This window comes from Syngnathus acus, chromosome 1, assembly GCF_901709675.1.
Source record: "Syngnathus acus chromosome 1, fSynAcu1.2, whole genome shotgun sequence".
NCBI lineage: Eukaryota > Metazoa > Chordata > Actinopteri > Syngnathiformes > Syngnathidae > Syngnathus > Syngnathus acus.
The window spans coordinates 3,654,817-3,682,706 of record NC_051087.1 but is presented as its reverse complement, the minus strand read 5'-3'; the positions used below and the strand labels follow the sequence as shown (position 1 = coordinate 3,682,706).

The 27,890-nt window shown below is 44.0% G+C and overlaps 3 protein-coding genes across 5 annotated transcripts; 2 read left to right on the top strand and 1 right to left on the bottom strand.

Annotated features, from left to right (window-relative positions):
* Window positions 1-699: 699 nt before the first annotated feature.
* txndc11 (thioredoxin domain containing 11) lies at window positions 700-6,098 on the top strand. 2 transcript variants are annotated; one of them, XM_037250439.1, is made up of 13 exons: window positions 700-1,034; window positions 1,555-1,651; window positions 1,747-1,866; window positions 1,960-2,057; window positions 2,154-2,283; window positions 2,350-2,443; window positions 2,510-2,622; window positions 2,688-2,891; window positions 3,217-3,772; window positions 3,860-4,044; window positions 4,116-4,228; window positions 4,463-4,543; window positions 4,664-6,098. In XM_037250439.1, the coding sequence occupies exons 1-13, from the start codon at window positions 910-912 to the stop codon at window positions 5,181-5,183; spliced, it is 2,436 nt and encodes an 811-aa protein (XP_037106334.1). In that variant the 5' UTR covers window positions 700-909; the 3' UTR covers window positions 5,184-6,098. The 2 variants fall into 2 exon arrangements, with proteins under 2 accessions (XP_037106334.1, XP_037106325.1); XM_037250430.1 differs by having other exon boundaries at window positions 2,350-2,622.
* A 470-nt stretch (window positions 6,099-6,568) lies between these two features.
* On the bottom strand, window positions 6,569-23,517 carry LOC119122175. Its single transcript, XM_037250405.1, has 65 exons — window positions 23,431-23,517; window positions 21,950-22,043; window positions 21,405-21,423; window positions 21,291-21,318; window positions 21,005-21,127; window positions 20,611-20,807; window positions 20,432-20,535; window positions 20,231-20,343; window positions 19,892-20,116; window positions 19,753-19,827; window positions 19,437-19,672; window positions 18,990-19,071; window positions 18,768-18,911; window positions 18,496-18,698; window positions 18,320-18,420; window positions 18,122-18,231; window positions 17,879-18,055; window positions 17,774-17,805; window positions 17,598-17,695; window positions 17,493-17,515; window positions 17,408-17,429; window positions 17,308-17,335; window positions 17,150-17,228; window positions 16,805-16,951; window positions 16,517-16,728; window positions 16,272-16,366; window positions 16,076-16,194; window positions 15,834-16,013; window positions 15,726-15,766; window positions 15,391-15,488; window positions 15,150-15,172; window positions 15,043-15,064; window positions 14,945-14,972; window positions 14,752-14,836; window positions 14,521-14,667; window positions 14,225-14,436; window positions 13,765-13,868; window positions 13,524-13,642; window positions 13,296-13,451; window positions 13,016-13,230; window positions 12,839-12,924; window positions 12,609-12,739; window positions 12,406-12,531; window positions 12,075-12,265; window positions 11,792-11,880; window positions 11,531-11,658; window positions 11,321-11,448; window positions 10,901-11,018; window positions 10,550-10,768; window positions 10,257-10,418; window positions 9,950-10,099; window positions 9,812-9,876; window positions 9,603-9,732; window positions 9,404-9,489; window positions 9,195-9,324; window positions 8,838-9,028; window positions 8,599-8,689; window positions 8,397-8,526; window positions 8,129-8,319; window positions 7,882-8,043; window positions 7,670-7,806; window positions 7,453-7,592; window positions 7,222-7,310; window positions 6,855-7,143; window positions 6,569-6,764 (listed from the first exon to the last, which is right to left on the bottom strand). Exons 1-65 carry the CDS (start codon window positions 23,452-23,454, stop codon window positions 6,697-6,699), a joined length of 7,767 nt encoding a protein of 2,588 aa, XP_037106300.1. The 5' UTR covers window positions 23,455-23,517; the 3' UTR covers window positions 6,569-6,696.
* On the top strand, window positions 20,726-27,870 carry ears2 (glutamyl-tRNA synthetase 2, mitochondrial). 2 transcript variants are annotated; one of them, XM_037250538.1, is made up of 11 exons: window positions 20,726-20,846; window positions 24,540-24,743; window positions 25,165-25,320; window positions 25,385-25,574; window positions 25,653-25,803; window positions 25,976-26,297; window positions 26,384-26,492; window positions 26,732-26,885; window positions 27,026-27,156; window positions 27,223-27,358; window positions 27,573-27,870. In XM_037250538.1, the coding sequence occupies exons 2-11, from the start codon at window positions 24,557-24,559 to the stop codon at window positions 27,666-27,668; spliced, it is 1,632 nt and encodes a 543-aa protein (XP_037106433.1). In that variant the 5' UTR covers window positions 20,726-20,846; window positions 24,540-24,556; the 3' UTR covers window positions 27,669-27,870. The 2 variants fall into 2 exon arrangements, with proteins under 2 accessions (XP_037106433.1, XP_037106423.1); XM_037250528.1 differs by lacking the exon at window positions 20,726-20,846 and having other exon boundaries at window positions 24,230-24,743.
* The last annotated feature ends 20 nt before the right edge of the window (window positions 27,871-27,890 follow it).

The following is a 27,890-nucleotide window of genomic DNA, read 5'->3' as shown; positions in this document are numbered from 1 at the left end:
TTATTTCCATTAATTTACCTTAAGTGTAATTAATTTAACGTCAGAATTTTTGCAATGTATCATTTGTTTCGTGAAAATTGTGGAGTTCGTATCAACACGACTACAGCAAGACTATCAAGAGAGTACTCCATTTTTAGGAAGAACATTTTGGAATTGATTTGCTTTATACTGCTAATAAATGAGACATTGCACATATTTTTTTAACAAATCCAGAAGAATGCGTAAACCTGCGCTCACTAAAGCCTTTCTGAAAGACAACTTGATTTTGTTTATTTGCACTTTTTATGTTCAACATTGTGACTTTGACTTTTTTTTTTAGCATTTTTTATGAAAATAAAGACTGTAAAAGGTTTAGGACGATGGAATTGTGTGTTTTTCTTCTGGAGTTTTTAATTTTTAACTTTTAAGTTAATTATTAAATTCTTGTTAAATAAAGTGAGCTATCAGCGCCCTCTAGCGGCATCAAGCCTTCACACGCGTCAAAGATGACGTCACTGCAACATAGGGACTGTCTGTCAACACAAAGTAAAACCCAACACGCAAATTTTACAAGAGCACATTATGAGTTAGTATTTTGATTTAATGTAAACATGATATATACCAAATATTTTTTTCCAAATGAAATACATTTGTTCCAATAAATTTTCATGTCACCGCCAGAATGTTGTAATCCCCCGAGAGCTTTTCTCAGATGATCCCTGACGTCATTGTTGCGGAAGTGAAAAGGCTACGTGTGGAAGAAAGGTTGGTCACCGTGTTTGAGTAGTTTTCGCGGCGTCCCCGATTATGTCCAATCCAACATAGCTACCTGCTCGCCCACCCAACTGACTTCGGGCAAATGGATGGTCCGAGCCGCCGCCGGGCCATACAAAACAAAATGGGACAAGGAGGAGCCGCCGACGGGCTGTAATGCTGCGGCGCGCGTGGCTGGGTCTTCGGCAGGTGCTGAGTCTGATGGCTCGGAGACCGGCTCTCCTGTGCGGGGCCGTCGTGCTCGGAGTTCTGCTCGTACTGGCCGTCATGTTCACATGCAGGTACGCGGCGACAAACAGCCTGCTCGGCTATTGAGCTGAAATGAGGCACAAGGAACCCAGTACGGTTCGTCCTGTGAACTGTCTGCGAATTAGTTTCTTCATATCCAATTACAGGCGTGCCTTATTTTACGAGTTTCTGACAGCACTCGGATCTCAGAACACTCGACTCTCAAAACAACAGTCCCCACTGAAATGAATAGTGATGCATTAATCCATCCCAGCCTTTCAAAACACCAACAAAGTATGTTATAAAGTTAAATTAAACAAAGTTGATGTACTTCATAAGTCATATAGAGTAAAGAATGAGTGATCATTCAATGGACATTGTGCTGCTCATTCTGTTGTGAGCATCTTCTTGGCCTCCAGGATGCAGTAGCCTACATAATACATAAAGACAATACACATAGATTTGATGATGGAACACAGAAGAAGTCGATCTCAACCTCAAAACAACCGACACAGATATGTTTTTTTTTTTTATTTCCCTGTAAACTCAGAATTGACTTGTACTTTTCTGCAGTCGTGCAAAGAACGTGGTGGCTGCTGCTCGACCACCGCTGCGCTTTTTCTCCCCTGAATCTCCAGTCGTGGATCTCTACTTGGGTCAGCTTGATCAGGTAAGACTAAAATGTGTGCATGATTTGGATAATCGGTGACTCGGGTGTGTGACCTGGCGGTATCGTTATTTGTTCACTTTTTCCCCTCTCACTAGATGGAACGTCTCAGGAGTGTGGCCGAGGTGTCTTTTGTCTTCTTCTACGCACCGTGGTGCGCGCACTCCATGGCCGCCAGACAGGAAGTTCAGCTGGTAGCAAAGAAACTAGCAAAACAGGTACCAAGCTACAAAGAACCATAGATGACGTCAATCAATTTGGTGTTAAAAATGAAGACAAAGTGACTCAAAGCATTTTTATCCAACCCGCAGGTGCAGTTTGTGGCCATAAACTGCTGGTGGAGTCAAGGCAAGTGCAGGAGGCTCAACCATTTCTACAAGTATCCCACCATCCACCTCTTTTACCAACGGTCAGGAGAAACTTTTTTTTCTTTTCTCAGTCAGACTAAACTACACACTGGCAGTAAAGAAAAATCTTCGTCACCTGACTTGTCTTTCCGCATCAGGTTCGGGCCTATCGAGTACAAGGGTCCGTTCGTGGCGGCCTACGTGGAAAATTTTATCCTCAAAGTGATCACGCCTCTCACATACCTCCCGTCAAGAGATGCTCTGCAAGACTTCCTCTCTTGTCATGAGGTACTGATTGCATCTTTTTTTTTTTTTACATTTATTTTGGATCTTAACTGACTGTCTTCTTCCCAGCCACGAGTGGTGGGCTTCTTCCAGTTTAACTCGTCGCCTCAGCCGCCTGGTTATATCACATTCCTCGCCTCGGCACTGCAGGCCCTGAAAAGAGGTAAAGCGATCAACTTGAGTACCCGCTTTGTAGTATTTGAGTATTCAGTCCTGGCGTCACATCCAGATTTTCGGGGCGTGGTCCGATTCGGGGTGGTCACCACCAGACAGGTGGCAGATGTCATTTCGCTCAAAGAGGATGCAAGCGTTTACCTCCACAGAAGATTTAACACTTCTTTGGTGAGAAAAGAAAGTAATTAAAAGAATTAAATGCAAGATTTATGCGTTGTCGCTTTGCTCGTCAGATTTTCCCTCGATGGGAACGCAACTTCACATCGCGCGCTGTATGCGGCTGGGTGTTTGAAAACCACGAGAGCGTTCTGCAGTGGCTGCAGCCGCCGGGCACCAAGTCTTGGCTACTGGAGCAGGAACTGAGCAAAGGGGCGGCGCTATTGCTTTTCCTTCCGCACGATCCCCTCGTCTCCGAGCCCAACGGCCTCCTGCGGCAGGTGAGCGCGCAATCAAACAGACTGAATTCTGCTCGAATTTTTTTTTTCTATTATTCCACCTTTGAAAAACGACTCACTTTTAAATTTCATGTTTTGATAAGAAAATGGAGTGGGTATGTTAATTAAACTAGTAATTTATTAGCAGTTACACACAGAAAACGCATGTACTGCCCCCTGGTGGCCAAATGACGCACACCAGATTGAGCAGCAATCTGCATTGAAGTGTGACAAAACTGTTGAATCCTATCTCAGTAGATTTTGCCGGAATTCAACAACTCAATCGACATTTCAGTTCAGCTCTTCCATAGAAACTTTTCCGTCCTAGTTTGCAGATGTGGCTTTGCGCTATCACTCCTGCGAGACTCCGTCGCCATCCAGCGCGCCGTGCTGCCACTCCGCGCTCGGCCCGGACTCCACCGTGCGCTGCGAGGTGTGCCCGACGTCTCCGGCGCGTTGCTCGTTCCCCTCCACGCCGCATTCCGGACGTAAGCGCTGCTGCCTTCACCTCGACTGTCGCAGCTTCGTGCTCAGCTACAACCCGCTGAGCCGACACAGTGCCTGCTGCGGGAAAGTCCGTCCTCATCTTAGCGACAGCTCAAAAACCAAAGAGGCGTCCCATGTGCAAAGCTCTTCGTCCGATGCCCTCAAGGGGCTTCGCTGTCAGACCAACAAGACGCTCAGGTTCTACGTATTGGACATGGAGCTCAACTGGCCGCTGGCGGTGAGGCTCGGGGCGCCGGGAAACATAAACGTCTCTTCGTGGCGCCATCGAGGAGCCGGCGCGCAGGGGGACGACTCCTTTGCGACCATCGTGAACCTGAAGGACGAGGTGCATTACGTGCTACAGCGCAGCCCCGCCGCCACACTCACCGAGTCGCTCGGTAAGGCTACAAAAAGTTGCGGTAGTCAGTACTAGTCGTCACGAGTTCCCAAGAGTAAGTGGTTTGGGGTTTTCATGTTTCTTCCAGAGGCCTTCATCATGAACTTCAGCGCCCCCTACAGCCTCCTGCACAGACACTTGGTGGGCGAGCAGCCCAGCGAACGGACAGCCTCGACTCACAACGAATCCCAGCAGCAGTCTGAGCCTCCGCGGCCGCTCATTACCGAGCTAACCACGTCGTCCTTCCTGCCCTGCGTCATGGATGCTGAAAAGGTGCCCGGCACGTCGACCTTCCTTAACCTCGGCTCGGTTTCAGCAACATCCTTCGTTGTTGTTTGTTGTAGGATGTGCTGCTTTTCTACTACACTCAGTGGTGCGGCTTCTGCTCTGCTCTCAACCACATCTTCATCCAGCTGGCTCGAATGCTGCAGCGCGACACCAGCGTCATTATCGCGAGGTACAAAGTCGCCGTGCCTTGATGTGGGAATTTAATTTGTTCCGATAAACTGGGGTTCATTGTGTCCTATACAAAAGACACATCAAAAACAACTGAATTTGTATTCATCTCACTAAATATATGACTTATATTATTACAACCTGGTGTGATGGAGGAAAAAAAAACGAGCTTAGATTCATAATCCATCTCTGATAAAAAAAAAAAAAGTTGATTTGTGTGATTTGCTGTATGCAGGGTGAATGTTGCACGTAACGACCTCCCGTGGGAGTTCATGGTGGATCGTGTTCCCGCCATTCTTTTCTTCCCACGATACAGGTAAGAGGAATCGGTATAAAATTTTCAGCATTCATCATAGGAAAAAAAATGCATTACAGATTCAAGCCCAACGGGGAAGAGGACGACATCATTTTTATAGTTGTACGTTTGTTTTTGAAGAAAACAGCTGAGCGTGAAATTCCCGGATGATCTTCCCATCACTCTTCCACACCTCCTTCGCTTCATCCTCAAGCATTCCGGCTCAACCCCATACCAGGATGAACCCCCGTCATCGGACGCTTCGGGACTGGACCACGCCGTCCTCCGGGAAGAGTTGGAAGCCCTCCAACGCGAGGTACGGACGCTGCATCAAGCCCGCGAGCTGCTTTCCCAGCAGCTGGCGCAGCTTTGGCGAGACAACCGGCAGCTGCGCTTGGACGCTCGTGGACTGGAAGTTCAGAACGCCGAGCTGCGGCAGGAGCAACTCCACCTGGAGGAACAGCGGCGGGAGAAGGACCGACAACTGGCCGGGGCACTGCGGCGGCTGCGGGAACTGACCGACGCCTCGGAGAACCTGCTCAACCAAAACATCATGCTCAAGATGATGCTCAAGTCCTTGAAGGAAACTGCGGAGGCTGAAGTCGTGGAGGAGGAGCAGGCGGACGCGGGGAAGCAAGCGGCAAGCCACTTGGCCTCCTGACGGTTGCTACGGGACACTCCAGCACCCGGATGTGAAGGGATGAATCGGCAGTCTGTGAGGCGAACGCCGTGAAAATTGCTAGGACAGTGGTACCTCCACTCACAGGTAGGGCCCGACCGATTAAATCGGCAAAAATTGGCCTATCTTTTTTTCCGATATTTTATTTTAACGCGTAACCAGACAAGCTTAAGATAATGATTTTCAAATAACAACATTGCCTCTGTGAAACCCCCCCTTCACTCAGTTCAACAAAATACCAAATATTTTAATTTTAAATTCTTTATGGGGTACAATCTGACTTATTACACTTTTTAGAAACAGTTAATTTCTTTATGTCCATTTAATTTATTACGTTTGATGCAATGCAGTTTTTTGTTAAACCACACATCAAAAAGTAATTTTTGGGGGTAGGGGGGGTTGAGCTAATAATGCTATTTCAATTTAATTCAGTTGTTGTAAAATTGTAATTTGATGTCTTATTGTGTTCAACACTTCTAATTTTACAATCAGAGACGTTTGGTAAAAATTTTTGATTTTGTAGACTAATTAATTTCAAAATTTTGCACTACTTTTTTGTTTGTTTTTGTTTTGCGTGTGGCGAAACAAAACCACAGTGACAAATCAGAACTCCTCGGTGGTGGGTCATGGGTAAGAATATTGCAAAGTATATGAAGTTTTGGATTTAAGTGCCAACGACTCCATCTTCCTTCCTTGCTTGGTGTCTGACAAGTGTACATGACTTAAATTTGAACACATGAGTGTTCCAAAGGTGATCCAGTGGATCTATTTTTACACTTTGAATCACTGAAGTGTTATTTCAATTTAACAATTCAGGTAATGAGATGCTGCAATAGTGTATGTGTGAAATATTGAATCGTTTTCTTTTTTACTAATTAAATTTCTTTTTGTCTTTGCTATTGTGTTTGGTTTTTAAATCACATCCTAGTGGAACATCCCCCAAATATTTGAAACACCACAAACACACATTAAATAACTTCCACTTTTGACAAAACTTAAAATATCTTATTTTATTTGACAATTTTAATCACCGGTAACATGAAAATATAGGTATGAAAGTATAAAGTCATTGCACATTTTGAAGTATCAAAATATCTGATTATGACAATGTTTCTCAACTTTTATTGAGCCAAACTAGATTATTTTTACGTCGGAAAAAAAAAAATCACACACCATCAAATAAAATTTATTGTGTACTTAACTATTAAAACTGCACCCATTTAATTGAACACTATTATTCTATTGTGCTAATGACAGGATAATCGGATCATCCTAGTAGAAAAGAATCTAATTGTTCTGACGGTCAGGAAACATTGTTGGCATAAATAGGTGATCAACAATATGTATAATAAAAAACAAAACATATATTTTTGAAGCAATCAAATGAAATTGGAGGATATCCAGCAGCACACCTAATGATCAACTGTTGGGAATCTCTAGGTTATATAAAGAGGTTACTCTGAGTTTTTTTTTTTTTAATTCTTCAGTCTGTCAGTCATACAGTAGATGTGAAGAGGAGGATGAGGAGGAAGAGCACACCGAGCTCTTCTCCCACGCGGGTACCTGAAAAAGGACGTTTTGTTAGATGGAGCCAATCGGAAGGATGATTTGACACTACCACTTTTTTAAATTTTTTTTTAATTCAGTACTCACCACCGGAGCCTGCAGTAGGTGTGGCTGATGGCTGGTTCGAGTTGACTGTGGGGCCTCCTGGAGCGTTTGTGGGGCCTCCTGGAGCGTTTGTGGGGCCTGCTGGAGCGTTTGTGGGACTATCTGCGGTTTCCCCGTCAGGTAAACCTCCTTGGAGCCCCACTCCCAGTCTATCGAGCTCAGATTGCCTTTGTTTTTGGATCCATTCTTTCACCAGTTCATGGTTTTCGTAAAGTTTTAAGTTCGGCAAGTTGGTGCCCAAAAGATCACGAACTTCGTCTACGCTCAAGGCCTGGGAGGAGTGAAAAGATATCAATAACTAAACTAGACACAAACGTTATTTCTTGAAAGGCCCCGTGTGCATACGGACCAAAACAACAGATGGATCCAGCGAGACGAAGGTTTCCAGGTTCATGTTGTTGTTCACCAATGTTCTCACGTATTCCAGCGATGCGCCCCCTGCAGTTCACGGTAGAAAAGACTAGTTAATATCAAGCCAATATTTTCGGTAAAATTTAGTTTCCTGGGAGCACTTCTTTGATACCACAGAGAAAAGTGTTAAAGTAACAATCCAAATTTGAATAATTGAGAGGTGGCCTACCCACAAAGGGCTCTATGAGCTGGTACTCGACAGTGGAGACTCTTGAGCGTGTGGTTCCACCAAAAGCTCCTGAAGCGATGATGAAAAGAACTTGCTTTTTCGCCAGAACACAGACGGACACATTCAAGACACTGGCGTTTCTGCGGGAGACACACTTTGATGTGAAATAGGCAAAAAGTCTTTAAAAAAAAAAAAAACAGCACGATGGTGACAATACCTGAGACTTTGTGGCAAAATAGTTTGTAGGACATTTTCATCTAGGGAACACAAGTTGTCTCCTCCGATAGCGCTGAGCTCTGCGCTGCCGAGCATGTTCCCGTCGTGACTCAGATATTTGGTGATGATCTGCTTGGCCTGAATAGAGAGCCCAACGTGTCCTTTGCGAGAACTAGCGGAGTGTTTCCAGCGTGAAATCATTTGCTCACATACCAGAGTTGAGTTCCAGGGCCCGTTGGATGGATCCATAAGAGCCGAGAGCGTGTCCACCAACGTGATGTTCCACAAGTCGATGTCGTCACCGGTGGCTTGACGTGACGCCAGTCCCAGAAGTTCCACCTGATCCTCCGGGATCCCTGACTGGCTTGCATATGCCTTCAAAACAATTTTTTTGGGGTGAGCCCTACATCGTTGAAAATGATTTCACCCAGTTTGAGAACCACTGATTCCATCACTTCACCTCTCGCAGCTTTTCCAGAACGATCTTGAGGTAGTCGTCCTGGTCCACCTTCTCCGTGATGGCTCCCAAGTTGTCTCTGACGACGGTGGCGTTGAGGCAGCAGTTGAACTGGTTGACGTCGAAGTAGTCGAAGGGGAAGAGCTCGTCGCTGATGCTCACCTGTGTGATGTATCCCACCGTGCACTCGCTTTCTACAAAATCAAAGATGGCGGGTCAACGGTGGGGGGGAAAGCTACTTTGTGGAGGCGCAAACTTGCTGAGAACAAACCGAGTGATCGCTTGACTTTATTTCGAATGGACTTTCTGATTTCTTTCCTCAGGCTCCTCCGCTTCCGTTTCTCCACATCGTTTTCCTTGAGAACCTTCAAGAAGTCCTTCAAGAAACTCCGCTTTGTTCCCTTCAAAGCAACGGGTAAGTATCAGAGTCACGCAGACGGACTTATCTCGTGATTCTCGACCGGTGTGCATACTCTGTCGAAGTTGTCATAGAAGTTCGACGTCAAAAAAAGAGGTAACATCCCAAGAGCCTCCAAGGTTGCTATGGTCCAATTTGAAGGAGGGCTGGATAGCAACACACAAGCACATATTGTAAGAGCACATAAATGGCAGCCATGACATTGCGGTAAAGTAGATAGAATCAATAGACCCTTAAAAATACATAACAAGGGCATTGGCGCCATCTTGTGGCATCAGTAACTTTCTGAAATACCCGTATTTTGTGTTGCCGCTCTCCAGGAGAGCTTCCACTGCGGCGACTTGGACCTCATTGAGCTCTGGGCAGTTTTGTAGAGTTCCCAGGATGGATTCGTCCGAGTTGCTGATATAGACGCCGTCCAAAGTGCAACACATGTTTCCTAACACGGATATGTCGTTCTCCGTCAAGCTTTGGCTCGTGATATCCTTGGGAAGAGTAAAAAGTATCTTCAGGGAGTGACTTTTTTTTTTTTCCAGGGCCCAATTGATATATATTCTTTGAGGCCGATGCCATTTCCGATATTTGGCAAGATAACAATTCCGATAACCGATTAATTAAACAAAATTCACTGACAACATTTTATGAACTCACCAGGCAGCTCCTCGCATTCCCAAACAGAACGCTCGGTATGCCGCTGAGCACGGGAGAAAAGACGGAGAAGTCGGCTTCTGCCAGCTCTTCAAAGTAAGACCTGCAGTTGACTTGAGGCACCAGCGAGTAACTGTGGAGGGACACCGAAGCAAAGTTACCCAAACCGCTTTTACATTTCCGTTAAGGCAAAGAGATCAGACTGTACTTACTTGTAATACAGCAACACATCCGGAGGGTAAAGTTCAAAGTTGCTGACGTCCGACTCGTCCCTGATGTTGTTGTACATGCAGGTTAGCTGTCAAAACAAAAACAGCCAAACTATAAAATACATGTCAGGGTTTCTTATTTCTTTTTAACAAACACCCTTCTATTTGAACCCTCTCAATGCGCATGCGCCAAACAACTCACCTGAGTCTCCGCCAGCTTGACCCTGTTCCTGCCTCTCCTCCGGCACGCTCGAACCAGCCTTTTGACTTGCGGCTTTTCGAAGGTCCTCACTGAAGTACACGTGAAGCCTTGTAGAACAGACGACGACAAACTGCCGACAAACAACACGCTCAATAATATATATATATAAAAGAAAGTGATTTGAATCTAAATGAGAAAATAAATCTCACTTGTTTGCGCTTCCCAGCAGCGTTGTGGCCGTTTCCGCAGCGACGACCTCGAAGAACAACTCAGCCTACGCAAAAAACAAAATCGTAGTGATAGCACGTATGTTTATATCGAACGGATTCGCAAAAGTTTTCTCCCACCTGCTTGCGTTTCCATTTCTTTTTGTTGAGCCTTCTGAGAACAGTCTCATTGCTGCTCACGCCCAAAAGCAGAGTGCCGGGGATCTCCGTCGCCAAATCGTCTGGAACGTTCTTCACGATCACGTCACTGCTGCTATCTACTGAGATGATCTAAGCGGACAAGGCAAATTCTTTTAAACCGGCTTATATTTTTAAAATATCGAGTTTTGCTCTTGATGTTCGTAGTTTATAAAAACTAAGCGTTCAGCTTTATAGACCGCGCAAACGTGTAGAAATGCTAACCACGAGGCGAGCGTGGATTTCCTACCTGGGACACAAAAACCCGGTGGATAATCGGTGGTGCGGTGGCGATGTACGTCAGAAATATTGGGTTATTGGTTAGCTTAACTCCGTCAATGTTCCTGAAAATATTTGCGGGTACGCCCATGATGAGAGTTCCCAGCTCCATGAGTGACGACGCGTCGTCGATCTGCCAAACACCATTTATTACTTCACACATAGAAAATAAAGCATAAAAAAGTATAAAGAGAGAAATGACATAAAACAGAGCAGCATGTTTAAAAATAAAAATGTTAATACAAAGTGGAAGCTGGCTAATACCTTAATGAGACCCGAGGATAGAAGAGCCAGGACAATGGCCTTGGCTTGGCCTCTACGCCAGCCCGTCACGTTGCTAAGTGTGCCCAAGGCCGCGAAGAGATCCTCGGGGTCGATAGTTTTGATCTGGCCCATTGACATACCAGTGCTTTGTGAGCCGAGGGCCACGATTATTGCGGCGGTAATCTCGTTTCCGAAGTTAGCCGCCAAAGCAGCGCCCACCTGTTGGCAAAACACCTGAACTCAGGATTGTTTCAGTCTCTTATTGTGTATATAACGACACAGTAAATGAGGTGACAAAATTGATCCGATCATTTGTACCCTTCTGGTATTAAATGATGCGAAGGAGCTCACCTGTGGATCCAGGTCAGTGCACAGGGTGGTTAGGTTGCGCAGAATGATCATGCTTTCATCTGCCGATAACTGGGTGAACGCCATTCCTGGCGCGAAGCAACGAAACCGCAGAGGAAGGCTGCAAAGATTTATCAAAGAATTCACACAAAATAAACCAACAGCATGTACGTTTTCTAGTGTTGAGTCTGAGGCAGAGTCAGTTTTAAAATCGATTATTCTATCTGAGTCCATCGATTTAATCGGATACAGTTTTATAACAACGTCACACATCAGATGGTCCTCAGAAATCAAGGAATTAATTCTTTTGAGAGCCTGAAATCAGAAGACAATAAATTTGATAATCGATTTATTGTCGATTAATCGGTTAATTCTGCTTGCGCTGATGATGTAATAGGGGCAAATTGTTTAATGAACACTCACAGTATGGGGCTAAAATTGCTGTCCTGATTGTATAGCAGCTCTGTGTAGTAGCTGCTGACATTGACAGGGAGGACGGTTTGGTTGAAGATGGCGATGTTCCGGAGGTCCACAGTGAACACCTGGAGAACCTACAAGAAGCAGGGTTTTTGTTTAAACACACAAATTAGACACACATTGTAAATTACCCTACGAAAGATTCCTTGGAAGTACCTCTGGGGATCCAAATAGGAGAAAATCCTCCAGCGTGACAAATTGAATGAAAGGTCCAATATATTCCGCAAACCATGCAGTTGAGTTGAGTTCTGGGTCGCTTGCGTTGTAACACTTTGGCTCAGACACTTTAAAAAAAAAATATATATATATATTTTCAATCCAGAGTCATTGACAACGTGACTAAATATGTAATATAAAAATCATCAAGAGTGGTAACAAAGACTTTACAGGTCCAAACTTTTAACTTCTTACACCCACCTGAGTTGAGATAGGTCATGATGGTATCAAACACATCTCGCCTCACAAAATCCGCGGCGGAAAAGTTGAACGGGCCGAGAACGGAGACACTGAAACGAAAAAAAGAACACATTGGGTGAAAAGACCTTTATCTGTTTTTTATTTGTTATTTATGAATTATGAATTTATCTGAAACACTGTTCAATCTGAATGTGCTGCTGTTTTGGTTAGCAACATAAACTTGGTTCGCATCATTCCGTTCTAAAGTGAACAAACGAAAACACCTTGGAATTAGAGAACATACACTTTCTGAAAGGCCAAGCAGGAGGTGTCGAACGTGGTGACGTTTCCGATGAGATCCTTTGTGAGGAAATTCAAGTAGTCGGCGAGGCGTCGATCGAACCAGGCGTTCGCCTCCGATCTGGTGGAACTGCTGAGAGCCAAAGGCCACACGCAGGGTAGCGTGGGCTTCCTCACTGCTGCCGGGAGTGTTTCCTGCAGTGAGGAGATGAGAGTAACGTCATGTGAAGACATTGCTAAAAATAAAAATTTCGAGTAATTCATTCCAGTCCGGTCATGCAAATAATCTCCCAAGCGCAACTGTTCCATGAAAATCTCAAAAACAGAATCCCCACCGTCTCCAAGAAGAAGGGTGTCTCGCGGTAGTTGTCAAAGATGGTGCAAAGTTCAGAAACGTCGTCAACGACGTCAGGCCGGCGGAGGTAGCTGCCGAGCTCCGATGGAGCTATGGAGCTCACCAACTAAATCAACACCAAGGTGATTATCGTCACAGGGTTTTCGTCCTTACGGTATGTCTTACTTGTGAACACACACAAACCTGATTCCGCCTGTCCTGAGGAATGAGCGACAGGAAGTTGGTCAGATTGGGTAACTGGAAGCCCAGGAAGGAACTCTCCAGGAAGCGGTAGTAACTTTGGTTGTTGGCATAGCAACGTAGAGGTACTGGTCCTGCAATGGAAAATGATGTCATCAAATAACAAAAGATAGGATGATGTCAAGTTTTGATTAGGTAGGAATTTTTCGTTTATTCTTCAACGGTGTCCTTACCTTCAAGAGCCTGAACGATGTGGTCGTGTATTTCTGTCTGTGTTGGTTCACTGAGACTTGAAATGGTGATATTGAGCTCCTGAACTCTGAGGATTATACAAAGTAGGAACAAGTAAACACCGGGGTGGCCGTTTAGGAGAAACGCAGTTCGAAATTGAACCCGTTTATTTCTCGTACCCCAGCCGCTCGACGCTGCAGTTCTTTGAGGACAGGATTTCGAAAAACGGCGAAACATGCTCCGGGGAAAGTTGGAACAGCAAAGGAGGCAGTCGTTTCCGGAGCCACACGGACACCGCGGCGTCGCTGACGGATGGGTCGGAGAGATTCGCACGATCGAACACAACTTCCAACATGGCTGCCCTCACTGGGACAGGGAATAGGTTTTCTTTACCCTACCGAATATGAAAGATGGTCAAACTAAATGCGGCCTGACTGTTTGTTCTAAATTCCCGCCAACCTCGATAGATGGGGAGAAATCGTCATAGAAGTTGGACAGGAACCGGTTGGGAACATGCGTCATCACCATGGTGACCTGGGCACGGCTGGTGAGTGCCCCCGGCGTGGAGGACAATTCAGCGAGTTGTCTCAGCGTTAATTGTGGCAAGGCCTCAAACTGCACACACAGGAACGTTCAAATTAGATTTTGGGAATGAAAAAGAAAGGGCGGAGAGGTGTAAGAATGTACCGCTGAGAAGTTCCTGTGGAGCAGCTGAATCTCACTGAGGAGCAGAAGATGAGAGAAGGCGGCCAAGTGCAACTGCAGCCATTCGCCGCTGTTGTTGCTTTGGGCGATGCAGCCGGGATCTGGACCCCCAGAATCACGGAGAACCAAAAAAAAAAAGTTTGATTCAATACGCTCATGTCTTTTAAAATGAAAACCAATTTCCCGATTCAAATCGATTTTTTTTTATGACGGCAGAACTCACCGTCGGTGTCATTGCGAATCAGGAAGGTCACGATGAATCGTCTTAAAACGGACGTCTGTACGGCGATGCTCATGTTTGGCTGGACGTGACTCAGCGCCTGCAAACTGTCGCCGCGACAAAGCGGATGCGGTTACAGTGGTGCCTTGAGATACGAGTTCGGTTTGTTCCCTGACCGCGCTCATATCTCAAATCATCGGGATGGGAATATATTTCAACCTTCTCCAAAAGCAACCAAAAATGTTGCCATGTGCATTGTATTGAGGAAAGCTAGCATTCCGACTTTATGACAACAATTAGCATTAAGCTAGTGTGGCCTTTCTTTCTTTTGTTTTATGTTTAGTTTGACAGTAAACCTGAACCGTGAGTGGCATCAAACAGCTTGAAGCCACTTTTCAGTCTTTGTTGCCGATTTTGAAGCATCTGAAAGCCTCGCAAGCCACTTGTACGTTGGACGGCTTACATTTGTCGGTAGCTGATACAGTTCAAATCCTTGGTAGTGAGACATGAGAGGAAATCCGGCGAGACTGCGTGGAGAAACGGCCGTAGCCTGTGGTTGAACCAGAGGTCGATGAGGTCGGGTTCATTCACGTAGGATTCTGGGAAGGTGTCCAATTCTACTTCTCGGATAGCGTTCAAAATCACAGAGGCCGAAGAATTCCCGGGGTTAAATGTCTGCAAGATATGTCGAATGCTTGAGTCATGTGTTTCCCAACTTTCGATTCAATGAACTTTCGAATTGTTTGCAGCTTTCCCTACCATGTTGGCGAGGAGGTCTAGAGAAGCGTTCAGCAAGTGAGAGGATTTGGTGAGCAGGAGCTTCCACACGGGTAAGCTGCTGCTGGAGATGGCCGAACGGTTGCACGTAAAGATCATGGCCAGATCCCGAGCCGTTAGCGCCGCCAGCTGCGGCGTGAAATAACAGAGCGGGTGAATGATGACCGAAAAGCCACATTAAATCGTTATTATCACAAGAGGCGTGACGTTTACCGATGCACACGCAACTTGCTCCACGGAAAAGTCGCAGAGATGTTCGCCGTGGGTTCCGTTGTCCAGTAGGAGCTGGAGTGCCGTGCTGTATAATTTAGAATTGTTTGGCTTTGCGTTTTATTACACACAGCACACATGCCCGTCTGTCAATCATCTGGCATGTTTTTCCAGCCAGTGGTTGACCTGAACTCACCTGTTGATCGCCGTACATATCGTTGTGTCTGAGAAAAACATGACATGAGTGAGTGACAGTGAAACAGTACGTCACGATTAAGTAAGAAAATGACTTACCATTAATTGGGGTTACAGTGCACTGAAGATTGACAAAAAGATGGAATATAGTTAAACAGTATTTCAAATATTAAAGCTGAGGATAAAGTGGTTTTGTGCATCGTCACCTCTCCGCTGTATATGACGCAACCTGTCAAAGAAAAGATTGACTTCAAAATTTTATTCTAAATAAATAATATTTTCAAGACAGATGTAAAAAAGTATTTGTCATTTTTTTAATTTTAAAACAATTTTGACATTTGTAAAAATGATTTAAATGATTTATTAGCTATTTTTTAAAACGAATTATTTTAAAAAGATTAATTATTATCAATAATAATTATTATGCCTTCCTGCCTATCCTCTCACCCAGCGGAAGGAGCTCGGCCAGCTCCAGCTTGCTGGAAGAGATGGACGACGCCACATGGAGAGGAACGGTTGGCATGGCCTGGTCCAGTCTTGTGAAACTGGAGCACAACAGCAGTAATAACAAGGTTACATTTCATCTTTGAAAATATTCCATTTTCAAGGGGACATTATTATCATAAGCGTTGTGATTTGAACCAGAGTGTGACAAGTGTGTGTTAAGTGTGCAGTAATTTGCTATGCTCTATGTATCTTGACTGAAGAAGTTTAAAAGCCTTTGTGAGGAAAAAAAAAATACAATTTGTCATCTTTCAAAAACATTCTAGGCGTGATCTCACAGTGTCTCGTAGGAGGAACAGGAAAGGTTCGCTTTGGATGGCTGAAAAGAGAAGAAAAGAAAAGCTTTTAAAAATCTCGTTCAACCCCCTCCACTGATTGTTCCTCACCGGTTGAAGGGATCCCACAAGCTGTTTGAGAAATTCAGGAATTTTCAAGCGTTCCTCGGGAGAGTCGGTCAGTTGATCAAATAGCGCATTGATGATGACGTCTGTCTCCGGGAGACCGGAAGGCGGAGTCAACAGCAAGTCCAGCCGTTGGCGTAAAGACAGCAGAGGCAGGGCCTCCAGCTAAAACGAGGCATGTTAGTTAGGCAACGATGGTCAGTTGTCTGTTAAGAGTGAAATCTCACAGGGTTGAACTCCGGGTTGAGCCGCAGAATCTCTTCGAGGGTCAAGAACTCGGAAAATTGACCCACGTTCACCAACAGCCACTCTGCGCTGCTGTTGAACCCCGATAGGCAGCCTGGTCCTGCACATAGTCCAAAAGTTCATTCATTATTCAATCATTGTGAAGATTTGAAATGAGTGAGGGCGGGACGAGCTGACCTGAGACTGGCCGAGATAGGAAGTTAACGATGAACTCCTGCAAGATCCGCTCCTTGTCGTTGATCTTGTCATAGAGTTGCTTGAAAACGTCCAGGCTGATATTGAAAAAAAGCATTGAGAAGCGTACGATGAGTAATATATTTATTTATTTATGTATTTCTTATTTATTTATCGTTTTTCTTCTTTTACGCTGATATATTTCATTACAAAACCATGATACGCTTTTGTTTCTTTGGGTTTCTTACATTTGCTGGTAAGATTGACAGCTGAGGTTCCTGTGGCTCAGACAGCGGAGGAAATTGTTGGATGCTGACGGCAAGAAGGCCTTCAGGCGCCTTGAGAACCATCTGGTGATGACGCTGCTGTTCCTCAGCTGTTCATCGGTCAGCACTGCCACGCGGATCTCACCGATCACGTCCAGAATCTCAGGAGCAGATGGTCCGATTGTATTCTCAGGCTATGCAAAAAAAAAATGTAAAAATCGTATTTGAATCGTCATTTATTTTTAATGGTTTCTTCCTTCTTTCACAAACCATGCTGGCCAGAATGTCCAGAGCCGGATCCAAGATGGTGGAAAGATTACTGAGCAAGATCTTCCATAGCACGACGGAACGTTTGCTGTCTCCGATGAGATTACACGACAGAAGAGACGCCAGTTGAACGGCCGTGAAGTTCTGCAGCTGGATATTGGACATGGATCAAATATATCAAGTAAGTTATATGTTTTGCTTTCACCAGCAACCGTGAATTAATCCAGTTATTTAAATTAATTAATCTAAATTAATAATGTGAATTCATCCAGTTATTTAAATTAATAATTCAAATTAATTTAATTTAAAAGAAACAATCCGGCCCCAACGTAAAAAATAAAACGCTACCTGTCCACACGCATATTCGTCCAGGGTAAAGTTGCAAGGGACGTCCATAGATGTACTCAAGGCCAAATGAAGGTCAGAGCTGCACGATTAGCACGTTAGCAAATTACGATGTCAAAGCGTGCAGCGTGGCGACGTATGGTATTTAGTTGACGACATACCTGTCGATTCTCTCGCAGACGGCAATTGCTGTAAAATTGCACAGAATCAGAATTATTAACTGTGGATGTCAGATTTGTGAACTTTTAAAACACTTCTTACCATTGATCGGAATCACCAAGCACTGTGGAAGAACAAAAAGTGAGTTAAAGTGTCTGAAATAGAATAGAAAATGAGAAAACTTTACCTGGATGTTGTCAGGCAGACAGTCTAGGAGAGAAAAAATGTCCAGTACAATTTACACAATAATATTTAAATTCAATATATGTGCCCGTGAGGCATTCTTCTCTACCTTCAGGCGTGGATTGGATGAGTTGGTCCAGTATTTCTCGAATGTGAATCTCCATATCAGGCGGCACGGACACGATGGCTCTTTGCAGCTGTTCAAAACTGGAAAAAGAAGTAGAACACAAATCATGAAAAGTTATTTTAACGACATATTCTTCAGTTATTTCGAAAAATACTCACATGGTTTTGAAGACTTCACAAGGAGGTTGGACCTGCAAAATCAACATTTCAGCTCACTTTCCTGATTGGGAAATATTGCTGAGTCAACACCACAAGAGCAGTCACCTCAGGAACCAGAAGCAGCAGATGATGCAAAACCTTGAGAAGCTTCCTCTCTCTGGGAGACTCCAGCAGGAAATCAAACACCTCACGGATGACCACGTCCTTCTCGGGAGGAGTTGGGAGAGGCACCAGCATCAGCTGGGCCGTCTGTCTTGGAGACAGCTCGTCCAGAACGTCCAGCTGAGGAAAAGAAAAAACCATGCGGTCCAGCCATCGCTTTGCTGACTTCTCATATGTGCCACTCACGCTTGAGAAGTTTGGGTTGAGGTCATAGAAGTCGGTGATGTTAGGAACTTTTGAGAAAGAGCCAAAATTTTTCCTCAGCCATTCTTTGCTGTTACCTGAGAAACACAAGTCTGAAACGTACACATAAGACTTCATCAAATACGATTCATGAAAAGCATATTTTTGGCGAAAGATGATCAAATTGTCATTTTAACTCACTGGACGTGTTCAGGAAGACGTAGATGAAGTGCGTGTAAATGTTTTGGTGGTGGACTGGATGCGGATCAAAGTAGTTGATGTGTTTGCTGAGGAGAGCAACACTGCACCGCGACAGATGATGAATATTATTCCTCCTAAAAACTTGGAGGGTGAGAAGAAACGGGTGGCAAACTCACAGGGTTTGATAGGCTGGACAGGAGAAGTTGTTGGTGCTCAGGCAGGAGAGCAAGCTGATGGGGATGTCAGGAAGGAGGGGTGACAGCTTGATGTGGAACCACATGGTGATGAATTCCGGGTCGTGGAGGTTTTCCTGAGTAAGAGCGTGTGAGTCGGCCTCGCTAAAGATCTCCCGGAAGTCGGATGCCACCTCTGTGAAGTTCTGCAAACACGGAAGATGTCATCACATATGAAAACATACGAGTTTGAGTAGAAGGGTTTATGAACTCACAGCTGTGGCAAACTCCTGGATTAGTAAATTAAGACGTTCCGTCAGCTCCAAAATCAGCCTCATGATGTTCTCCTCAGACATGGTCAGGTTGCTTCGAGCTGCACAGTGCATGATACGTGCCGTCTTTTCAACTGCATCAGTCAACTGGAGGGGGTTGATGACCAGGAAGAATTTTTGACAAACAGAAATGAAAAACCTTTCTTATTTTTGTTTTTGTTTTACCCCGCAAGGATTGCCATCAAGAGTGACGCTGCAAACATCTTGGATGTCGTCCATTTCATTGTCCACATTGTGATCCAAGTTGCTGCAAAACATAATGCGCCATTAAGAGACCTGCTGCTAGCTAATGGGCCTAAATGAATCCTCCCATTTTCTATCACACTTATGTGGTAATTAAGCTAGCCTGCTAGCCATAGCCTGCTAGCCATAGCCTGCTAGCCATAGCCTGCTAGCCATAGCCTGCTAGCCATAGCCTGCTAGCCATCGCCTGCTTGCCATCGCCTGCTTGCCATAGCCTGCTTGCCATAGCCTGCTTTCCATAGCCGGCTAGCCAGTCAGGATAGCTAGCTAGCTAGCTAGGATGGATGGATGGATGGATGGATGGATGGATGGATGGATGGATGGATGGATGGATGGATAAATGTTTACTTAAGTATTGGTGGAACATACAAGACATGATGAAAGGTGAGCACGAGATGATCACTCATTAGGGCTTGTTCGTCGTCAGAGAACCTCCGTAGAATGGGCAGGACAACACGTCGGTACCAGTCCTCCATTTTGTCCAATTCCAGCATTTCTGGGGCGACGGGTGCCGGATACGGGCTGTATTGACTCGCCACCTCTGCCAGAGTCCAGTTGAGCAGGAACTGCATCAGTGTGCTGCTTCTGATTTCTGACACGTCTCTCTGGGAAATGAAACGTGAAATATATATTGAGACATCGCCGGTCCCGTATGTGCTTGAACCATAAGAGAAAATTTTTGTACCTCTTTGGTGAAGGCGACAAAGTCATGGACGAAGCTTGTGATGGGTTTGAAAGTCATCGTGATGCCTTGGATCACCTGGAAGTGGGGCAGGGATTAATTGTATGAAGATTATTTGTCCACACAGCCAAAGTTAAAATACTTCTCTGAGGGTGATGTGAGGGGACGGAGGGCTGTATTCCTGTTGGGGGTATCTAGGCTCGGTCCAGTTGGGGTTCCTTCCATAATGGATGGTGTTGGGTGGTGGATCATCTGTCATCAAACTGTGAAAGATCAGCGAGAGGGAGTCGTTGCTCAAGCCCGCTACTTCGGGCCTCATCAGCAGCTCAGCCTTCTGAGCCGGAGACAGTAGGTGAAGAACTTCCAGCTGGGTTGAAAAGAGACACAAAGAGATGGGCAACATATGTCAGTTAAGAGACACATAGATTTTGTTTAGTGGTCATAAAGTTGATTTAAAAGAAAAAGGCAGAGTGGGACTCACGCCGCTGAAAACCATGTTGAGCGCTGGTAAGTCGAAAATTCTAGCGATGACACTGAACGCACCGAAATTCTTCATCAGCCAGTCTTCACTACTTTCGTTTGGATTTACGCAACCTGTACAGAGGCAAACAAAAAACATTTTGGGGGTGAAACCTCTTAAAATCACTTTAATGACAAATCCATAATGATGGTTAAGTATTACCATTGATTCCATGTCTTGACAGGAAGGGATACATGAAGAATGAGTAGATCCATTTTTGTCTGGCAGGAATCATCTCAGAGAAATGTTGGCTGAACTCCTTCACCCTGCGAGAAGAGGACAGAGCATTCAAAAAGCCGCCGATACGCAGAAGGAGTTTGTTCACCAGACGGCAGATGTACATTGTTTGGTAGGTGGAGCAGCTGAAGTTCTTGGTGCTGAGGCAGGCCAGGACATGTCTGTTGATTGAGGTCAAAAGCGGTCTCACATTGACCTCCATCCACATCTCTACCAGGGCTTCATTGTGGAGAGGCTCCGCATTTGGATCTAAAAAGATGGCTCCCTCCAGGCTGAGGTCAGCTCCTCTTGCGCTGGATCTCTGTTTGCGAGGGGAAAGGAGATGGGTAGGAAACATGGGGTAAGTTCTCAGTTGTCTCAGTTGCCACGGGAGCGCAATTTCCTAACTTTCTATCCAGAATGCACGGCTGGATTTTTGAAAGTTTTAGAAAAAAAAAAAACTGTCAGGTTGGTAAATGTGTGAAAACAAATGATGGTGTCATCTTGAACCAAGCCTACCATGAAGGTATAAACATCCATTGCAGCTTCCAGCATTGCTTTTAGATTTCTCATGTGATCTCTTCCGGTGTTTGATGCAGGCGAACCAACACACTGGAGGAAGCATGATGCTGCATCTGGTCTCTTAAGAAAAAAAAAAAAAAAAAACGTATAAAGTGTCCAGTCAGGTTTTTTGGTATTTTGATTCTAATCATAAATTGAGTGAAAGAAAAAAAATAATAATAACAAGCAGAATTCCTTTTGCTGATTCATTTGCCATTTATGCAAAGATCGTTTTTTCCCTCACCTGGCCGGTCGAGTTGCAGGTTGGCTCGCTTCATCGGTCATGCGAAACCAAGATCATTCAAAGTCATCATTGAGGAAATAGAAATGTTTGGAAAAATTTCTGTCGGTAACTTACCCTTGTTGACTAGATGACCCTGTTGGGGGAGGAGTGAAAATAATATTTCATCTAAATACTTTGTGATCATTCAGCTGACAAAAAAACAAAACTAGTCAGTGTTATTTATAGACTTGATGACAAGGTATAGAAAAAAAAGAATACAACCTAAGAATATAGAAATAGAAAGATTAAAAAAAACAAATGTATTGTGAGATGTTAAATTGAACACGGAGCGCTCCACATATTTACGCAACACCTTCTCTTTCCCATTGCGAAATAATCCAGGTGAAAGAGTAGAACCAACTAAGCGTAGTTGTCTTTGTAATACCTCCTCGCCAAACCAGTTTCAGTAAAACTGTGAAAAATGAAACTATACAATATACAATTATAAATAATGGCGTATAAACTATATATATAATTTGAATTTGAAAGCTGTGATAAATGAAACTATGGAATATAGAATTATATATAATGATGTACATATACATTATTTATATATGATAAATTATATATAATTTGAATTTGATTAATTCTTCAGCCTTCTTTTGACCGTCTGCTCTTACCAAAGCAACCCCAGATGAGGTAAAGTAGCAGGAAAATGTAGCTTGATCTCATGATGCCGCTGGTCTCATGGGGATGAGTACAGTTTTGTGCTAGCTGGGGAAGGAAGCAAAGACATTGCACCATGGTGACAAAATGCAAATCATAACAGTTACAATTCTTCATCAAATTTGGATATTTTGCGAGGTTAATGAAATTGCAAAATGCTGCAATGTGAGCGGATGATAGAAATCAGGGAGTGGCCACAAGATACTTGTCAGTATTACCCCATGACCTTCATCATTCTTGTGTCTCTCTGCACCAGAGAGAAGAATGCTGAAATTCAACACTATTGTCATCTGAACAATAAACACAAAGAGCTCATGATGCTCTATTTTTAAGAAAACAAAATGGGGAGGGAGGTGAGGGGGGCAACAATCATCAACAGACACACAGACAGACAGAAAATTATATGCATACATTAAAATATCATTTGAAAATGTATATTTTGGGTTCAGTTCCCTTTGAAGAGCCTAAATGGACATTTAAAGCCTCTTCCTTGATAGGACGTTGTCGAACTGATCAGCTAAACAAGACAATCTGCAGTCCAAATGTCAGAGAGACATTCAAAGTACGAAAATAATAGGTTGACAGGGTTTCCTCTTCATTTATTTTTACTCTTTTGTTTATTGTCATTCTCACTGTTGTATCATCCTGTCAGGAATTCGGGTTCGTTGACTACTAAAATTATTCCCGAAGTGCTTTTGAAACATTTGAGGAAATGATGAATTTATTTCCTCCTTTCAAATCTCGCTCATATGTTTTTGTTATTTGAAATGGTTGAGTACAAACTGTATTTTTTTTATTTTATTGATCTATTTCGCGACTGCTGTTAAGCGTTATGAGCTTGGGGTCTTTCAAGCGTTCACTGTGACAACTTTACAAATTCAACTCAACAATTGTGACATTAATATAAGACTCATAAATCAGATTAATATATATGCATATTTGTACTTGCAGTATTTACACATACAGCGGACACTACATAATTAATGTAGGCCGGCCTAATATATTTTCTAATATATACAAATAAGTTAAATTATAGAAATTAAACAATGACTCTGAAAAAACATGAAAAAATAAAATAACATACATCAACAAAGTATGTAGACCTATGACAGTGTTATAATATGTTTGAATTAAATGTTTAGTAATAAGTAATTTATAACAAAGTTTTCATCAAACTAATTTTAATACAAAACTTAATTTATTGTTTCTGTCTTTGGCATGTTGTTGCCAGGTACACACAACATAAGATTCATCAGGTTGACTGTAAATATTCATTTCCAGTTAATGTTGATTCTTTTCAGCCAGGCACTGCCAACAATAAGCTACTTAACACACAATCAAGTTTTGGATGTAAGAAGATATGCTGCTCATATTGAAAATAGGAGCGGTTGCCCTGAAGGAACAATAAAACTTAAAGCAAAGCCGAATGTCTTACCAAATGACGTTTTTCCTTCAGCATCCGTCCGTGTGTTGACACCTGAGAAGCAGGTGTATCAGTGAGCTCCAGGTAGAATCACACGGAAGGTGTCACCCCTAAACTGCAGGGAGGGGCGAAGGGTGTGTTGAATTTTTTTTCTATTTTCGCAGTGTTAAAGCATGCATGGAAGGTGTGAATTCTTTTTTTAATTGATTTCATTCTCCTCTTATATTCTATACACAACACCTTATAAAGTGTTATTTGTTATTTATTCATTTATTTACTTTATTCGTATATTATGTTATGTATTCATATGTTTTATAGACTCTCTTTGTTGGTAAGGAACTGAAAGGGAGTTGAGTGACCCCATAATTCTAATCATATAATTGACCTTTTTTCAGTGCGAATTTTTCACCAATGTTTTGTGTGATGCAGAATAGTGATGTATTATAAGTAATGAATAACGGCCATGAACGGAGTGTCTGCTACAGTGTGTAACAAATACTTTCTATTAATGCGTACGCCAATGAATCTGGTCAAACTGGTTTGGAAGAGGCTTCAAACCGGTGAGGTGTAGGGGTAAGAATTCAGAATGATTAAATATAGGCTCTGACCTCAGTGTGTGGAGTTCACATGTTCTCCTCATATAGAAAATGGATGGATGGATTAAAATATAGGTTAATTCCGACCATTTAATCAGAATACTAAACCAACTGCCTTTACATTAGCTTTGGGTCAAATAACAGCTCAAATTGTGACGTAACATCACTTAAATCTTACATTCCTCCATTAAAAATGTTTCTTTTTGGGGTTACCCCATTAGTTTCTTGAGAATATTAATTGAGAATATAAATTGAGTGAAGTGATTCTTTTCACCGCTAGGTCGCAGTACCGAATCAATGACATTCAAATTTGGTTTACCGAGGAAGAAAATCAGCCAATCGCATTCCAATGTCTGGTCAACGTATCCGGTGCCGAAAAGAGTGGAAATAAATCGTATTTGAAATGGCTTAACGTTATATTTAATGCGTATTAAGAAAACGTCCATGTCATGGAGATTTTAATTGTTTGGATAGCGACCTTAAACAACCTAAATTGGGTATTTTTGTTTTCGTTGTGACCCACAGAACCTACTGAAGTCAACATGTCCTGGTCGTGGTTCCTAACTTGTCGCTGCTATTTTAACCGGGTGGTTCCTCTCGATGGATTTCGTTGCCCCGCTCCGGCGTCAAGACTACGGACTCGACACCGGCTCGACTCCGCCTTCAGCAGACGATGTACCACTACGGCGCCAGGCGATGTACGGGTCAGGTTCGCCCCAAGCCCGACAGGTAAGGTCGTAGGTAAAAACTAGAGAGTCTGTAGTTGCAGTAGCCTTTTCGTTTTAAAATTTGATTCGCAGATATTTGAGTAGAGAGAATATTCCTCTTAAAGTAAAAGTGCTGGTTCAACTCTGTGTTTATCTGTGTCAAGGTAGTTTTTCTAAAGTCTTTGAATTTAGTTGTTTAAAATCCAGTAAGTTTTAGTTTTTGGTGACCCAGTAGAGCACTGGTTAGCATGTCCGCCTCAGAGTTCATAGGTGTAGGGTTGGATTCTGGCTGTGGCCTTCCTTGTGGAGTTTGCATGTTCTCCCCGTGCCTGTGTGACTTTCAGCTTCTCCCATGAGGGAGTCACTTGCATGATTTATTTAGCACAGGTGGATGCCCTTCCATTCTTTTTATCCTGATAAAAGCACATAAATGTTTTTGGCAGGTTTTTTGCACCTCGGAGGCCTCCGCACGGCTCTCTACAATTACATCTTTGCCAAGAAGTACGGCGGCTCGTTCATCCTGCGCCTGGAGGACACGGATCAAAGCAGACTGGTACCAGGCGCGGCGAAGGCCATCGAGGATATGCTAGAGTGGGCAGGTAAAACAAAACTGTGATGTAATCCAGAGATTAAAGATCTTTCAAGGCTTATTTTGTCATCCAGGTATACCTCCAGATGAGAGTCCAGGTCGAGGCGGGCCACTTGGTCCGTACCAGCAGTCAGAAAGACTGGACCTGTACGGACAGGCGGCGTCACAGCTGCTGGACAACGGCCACGCCTACCGTTGTTTCTGCACCCCCCAGAGGCTGGAGCTGCTCAAAAAAGAATCTCTTAGGATCGGACAGACTCCCAGGTTATATCTCCGTTACGTGATCCTGACCTGCTCAGAATGTTTGTCTGGCATTCAAGTTTTTGTCATCGCCTTTCTCAGGTATGACAACCGGTGTCGACACCTTCGGGACGAGCAGGTCCAGGAGAAGCTGGCCAAGGGAGCGCCCCACGTCATCAGGTTCCGTCTGGAGGAGGGAGTGGAGCCCTTTCAGGATCTCATCTTTGGGTGGAATCGTCACGAGGTGGCGCAGGTAGAGGAAGATTTTGCCGCTTAATTCTTCGGCCATAAATCTTAACTAGTCTTTCGATTAGTGGAGCTGCATGAACCATATTATTGTCAAGAAAATGTTTGTCTTGACTTCTTCTTGGTGGAAACTCTTGAGGGATCATGGTCAGGTTTGTTTCCTTTGTCCGTCCCGCCAGGTGGAAGGTGACCCCGTGGTTATAAAAGCAGACGGTTTCCCCACCTACCACCTTGCTAACATCGTGGACGACCACCACATGAAGATCAGCCACGTACTTCGGGGCTCAGAGTGGCTGATCTCCACTTCCAAGCACCTCCTCATGTACCGCGCCCTCGGATGGCGGCCGCCCGCCTTTGGACATCTGCCGCTGTTGACCAACAAGGATGGCAGTAAACTATCCAAGAGGCAGGGGGACATATTCATCCAAAGATTTCAGCAAGATGGCATCCTGCCGGAGGCTCTGCTGGACATCATCACCAACTGCGGCTCGGGATTCAGCTGTGAGTGGTAAAATGGTCATTGTGATGTTTGCTTGTGTGGCATTTCAAGTCGTGGTCCTCTGGTAACGATGAATTTGAATTGGTAGCCAATCGAGTGGGACGAAGGTTAGATGAGCTGATCTCCGAGTTTAACCCTTCCAAGATCACCACGCACTCTGCACTGCTTGATCTCGAAAAACTTCCAGAGTTCAACAAGTGAGTTTTTGCTGCTGTCACATTTTAGTCTATTAATTACAAGTTTTTTTTCTTTAACTTCAGAATAATGTTGCCATGTTTTTTCCCCTCCATAATTGATAACAAACTTGAAATTGGAATTATTCTGTATTTTTGATTGTATATTTTTTGTTACGTTTTTATCCATCCCATAAAATGTCCCCTTTTATTCCATAAAACAGTCCTTTTTTTTCATGTCCCTTTTTTCCCTTCCACCCCAGAATCCACTTGCAGGATCATATTGAAGATGAGAAGCTATGCAATTCTCTGATAAAGGATCTGCAGGGACAAATCCGCGAGGCCTACACGAGCGAGATTCAGGATGAAGATGTCCTGCATGAGGATTATATCAGGCGGGTTCTACACTTGCGCAAGGTAAATCGTTTGTTCTTCCTCTGCAGTTCTGCTGGCCCGGAAGTGGCCACCACCACTGGTGACAGCAAAAAAAAAAATCCAATTTGTATTTTGTTGTTGCTTTGCCAGTCATATTGAAACTATTCTCTCCCTTTCTACAGGGCCACATATCCACTTTGCGGGAGCTGGTGAGTCCCGCTTACTCGTACCTGTGGGTGCGTCCTTCCTTCTCCAGTCAACAGGTGGCAGCACTCTCCGCAGAGGCCCAGCACGTCGCCACGCTGGCGCTCACGTATGCATCTTGAGTTCACCTACGACACCGTTCCAGCAATGTGATGCGAATGTCTTTGCTTTGCAGATTAGCAGAGAAACGAGGGGAGGCGGCGGCCGTGGATGAAATCAACAAAGATTTGAAGACCCTGGCCAAGCAAACCAGAGGCACCAAATACAGAGATGTGATGATGCTCTTACGTCTGACTCTCAGTGGACTGCAGGTAAATTGACACAAAAAAAAAATTTTGAATGTGGGAAGAAACGGTGAGGCTTCCCAGCTCGCACTTATTCAAAGTCCAGAATAGGTCTTCTATAAATAGCGCATCTACGATGCCAGTAATAGAATTCCGACACCGACTCATCTCCCATAGTAGCAAAATGCAAAGAGCAAGTAGAGTTTGGATTGCTTGTGTTTGGTTTCATTTCCCCTTCTAGCAAGGACCCAGCGTGGCGGAGATGATGGTGGCTTTGGGGCCCGTGGAGTCCATCCATCGAATCCAGAAGCTTCTCCTGATTGACGAGCCAAGCTAGCCATCCCGGAAGTCCAGGATGTGACTTTTTTTTTTTGGACAGAGCTTTTGTGGGACATTTATTGACGCAAGCAAAACGAACTACTGATTGATGTAACAAAGTTGGAATTATTCACGTGTACAACCGTGAACTCCTGTGTTTGCAATTTGCTGCGGCCGATTGTATTTAGCCTCCTTCCTATACAGGAAAAAGTGTGACCTGTGCGATTAGTGTAAGCGTGAT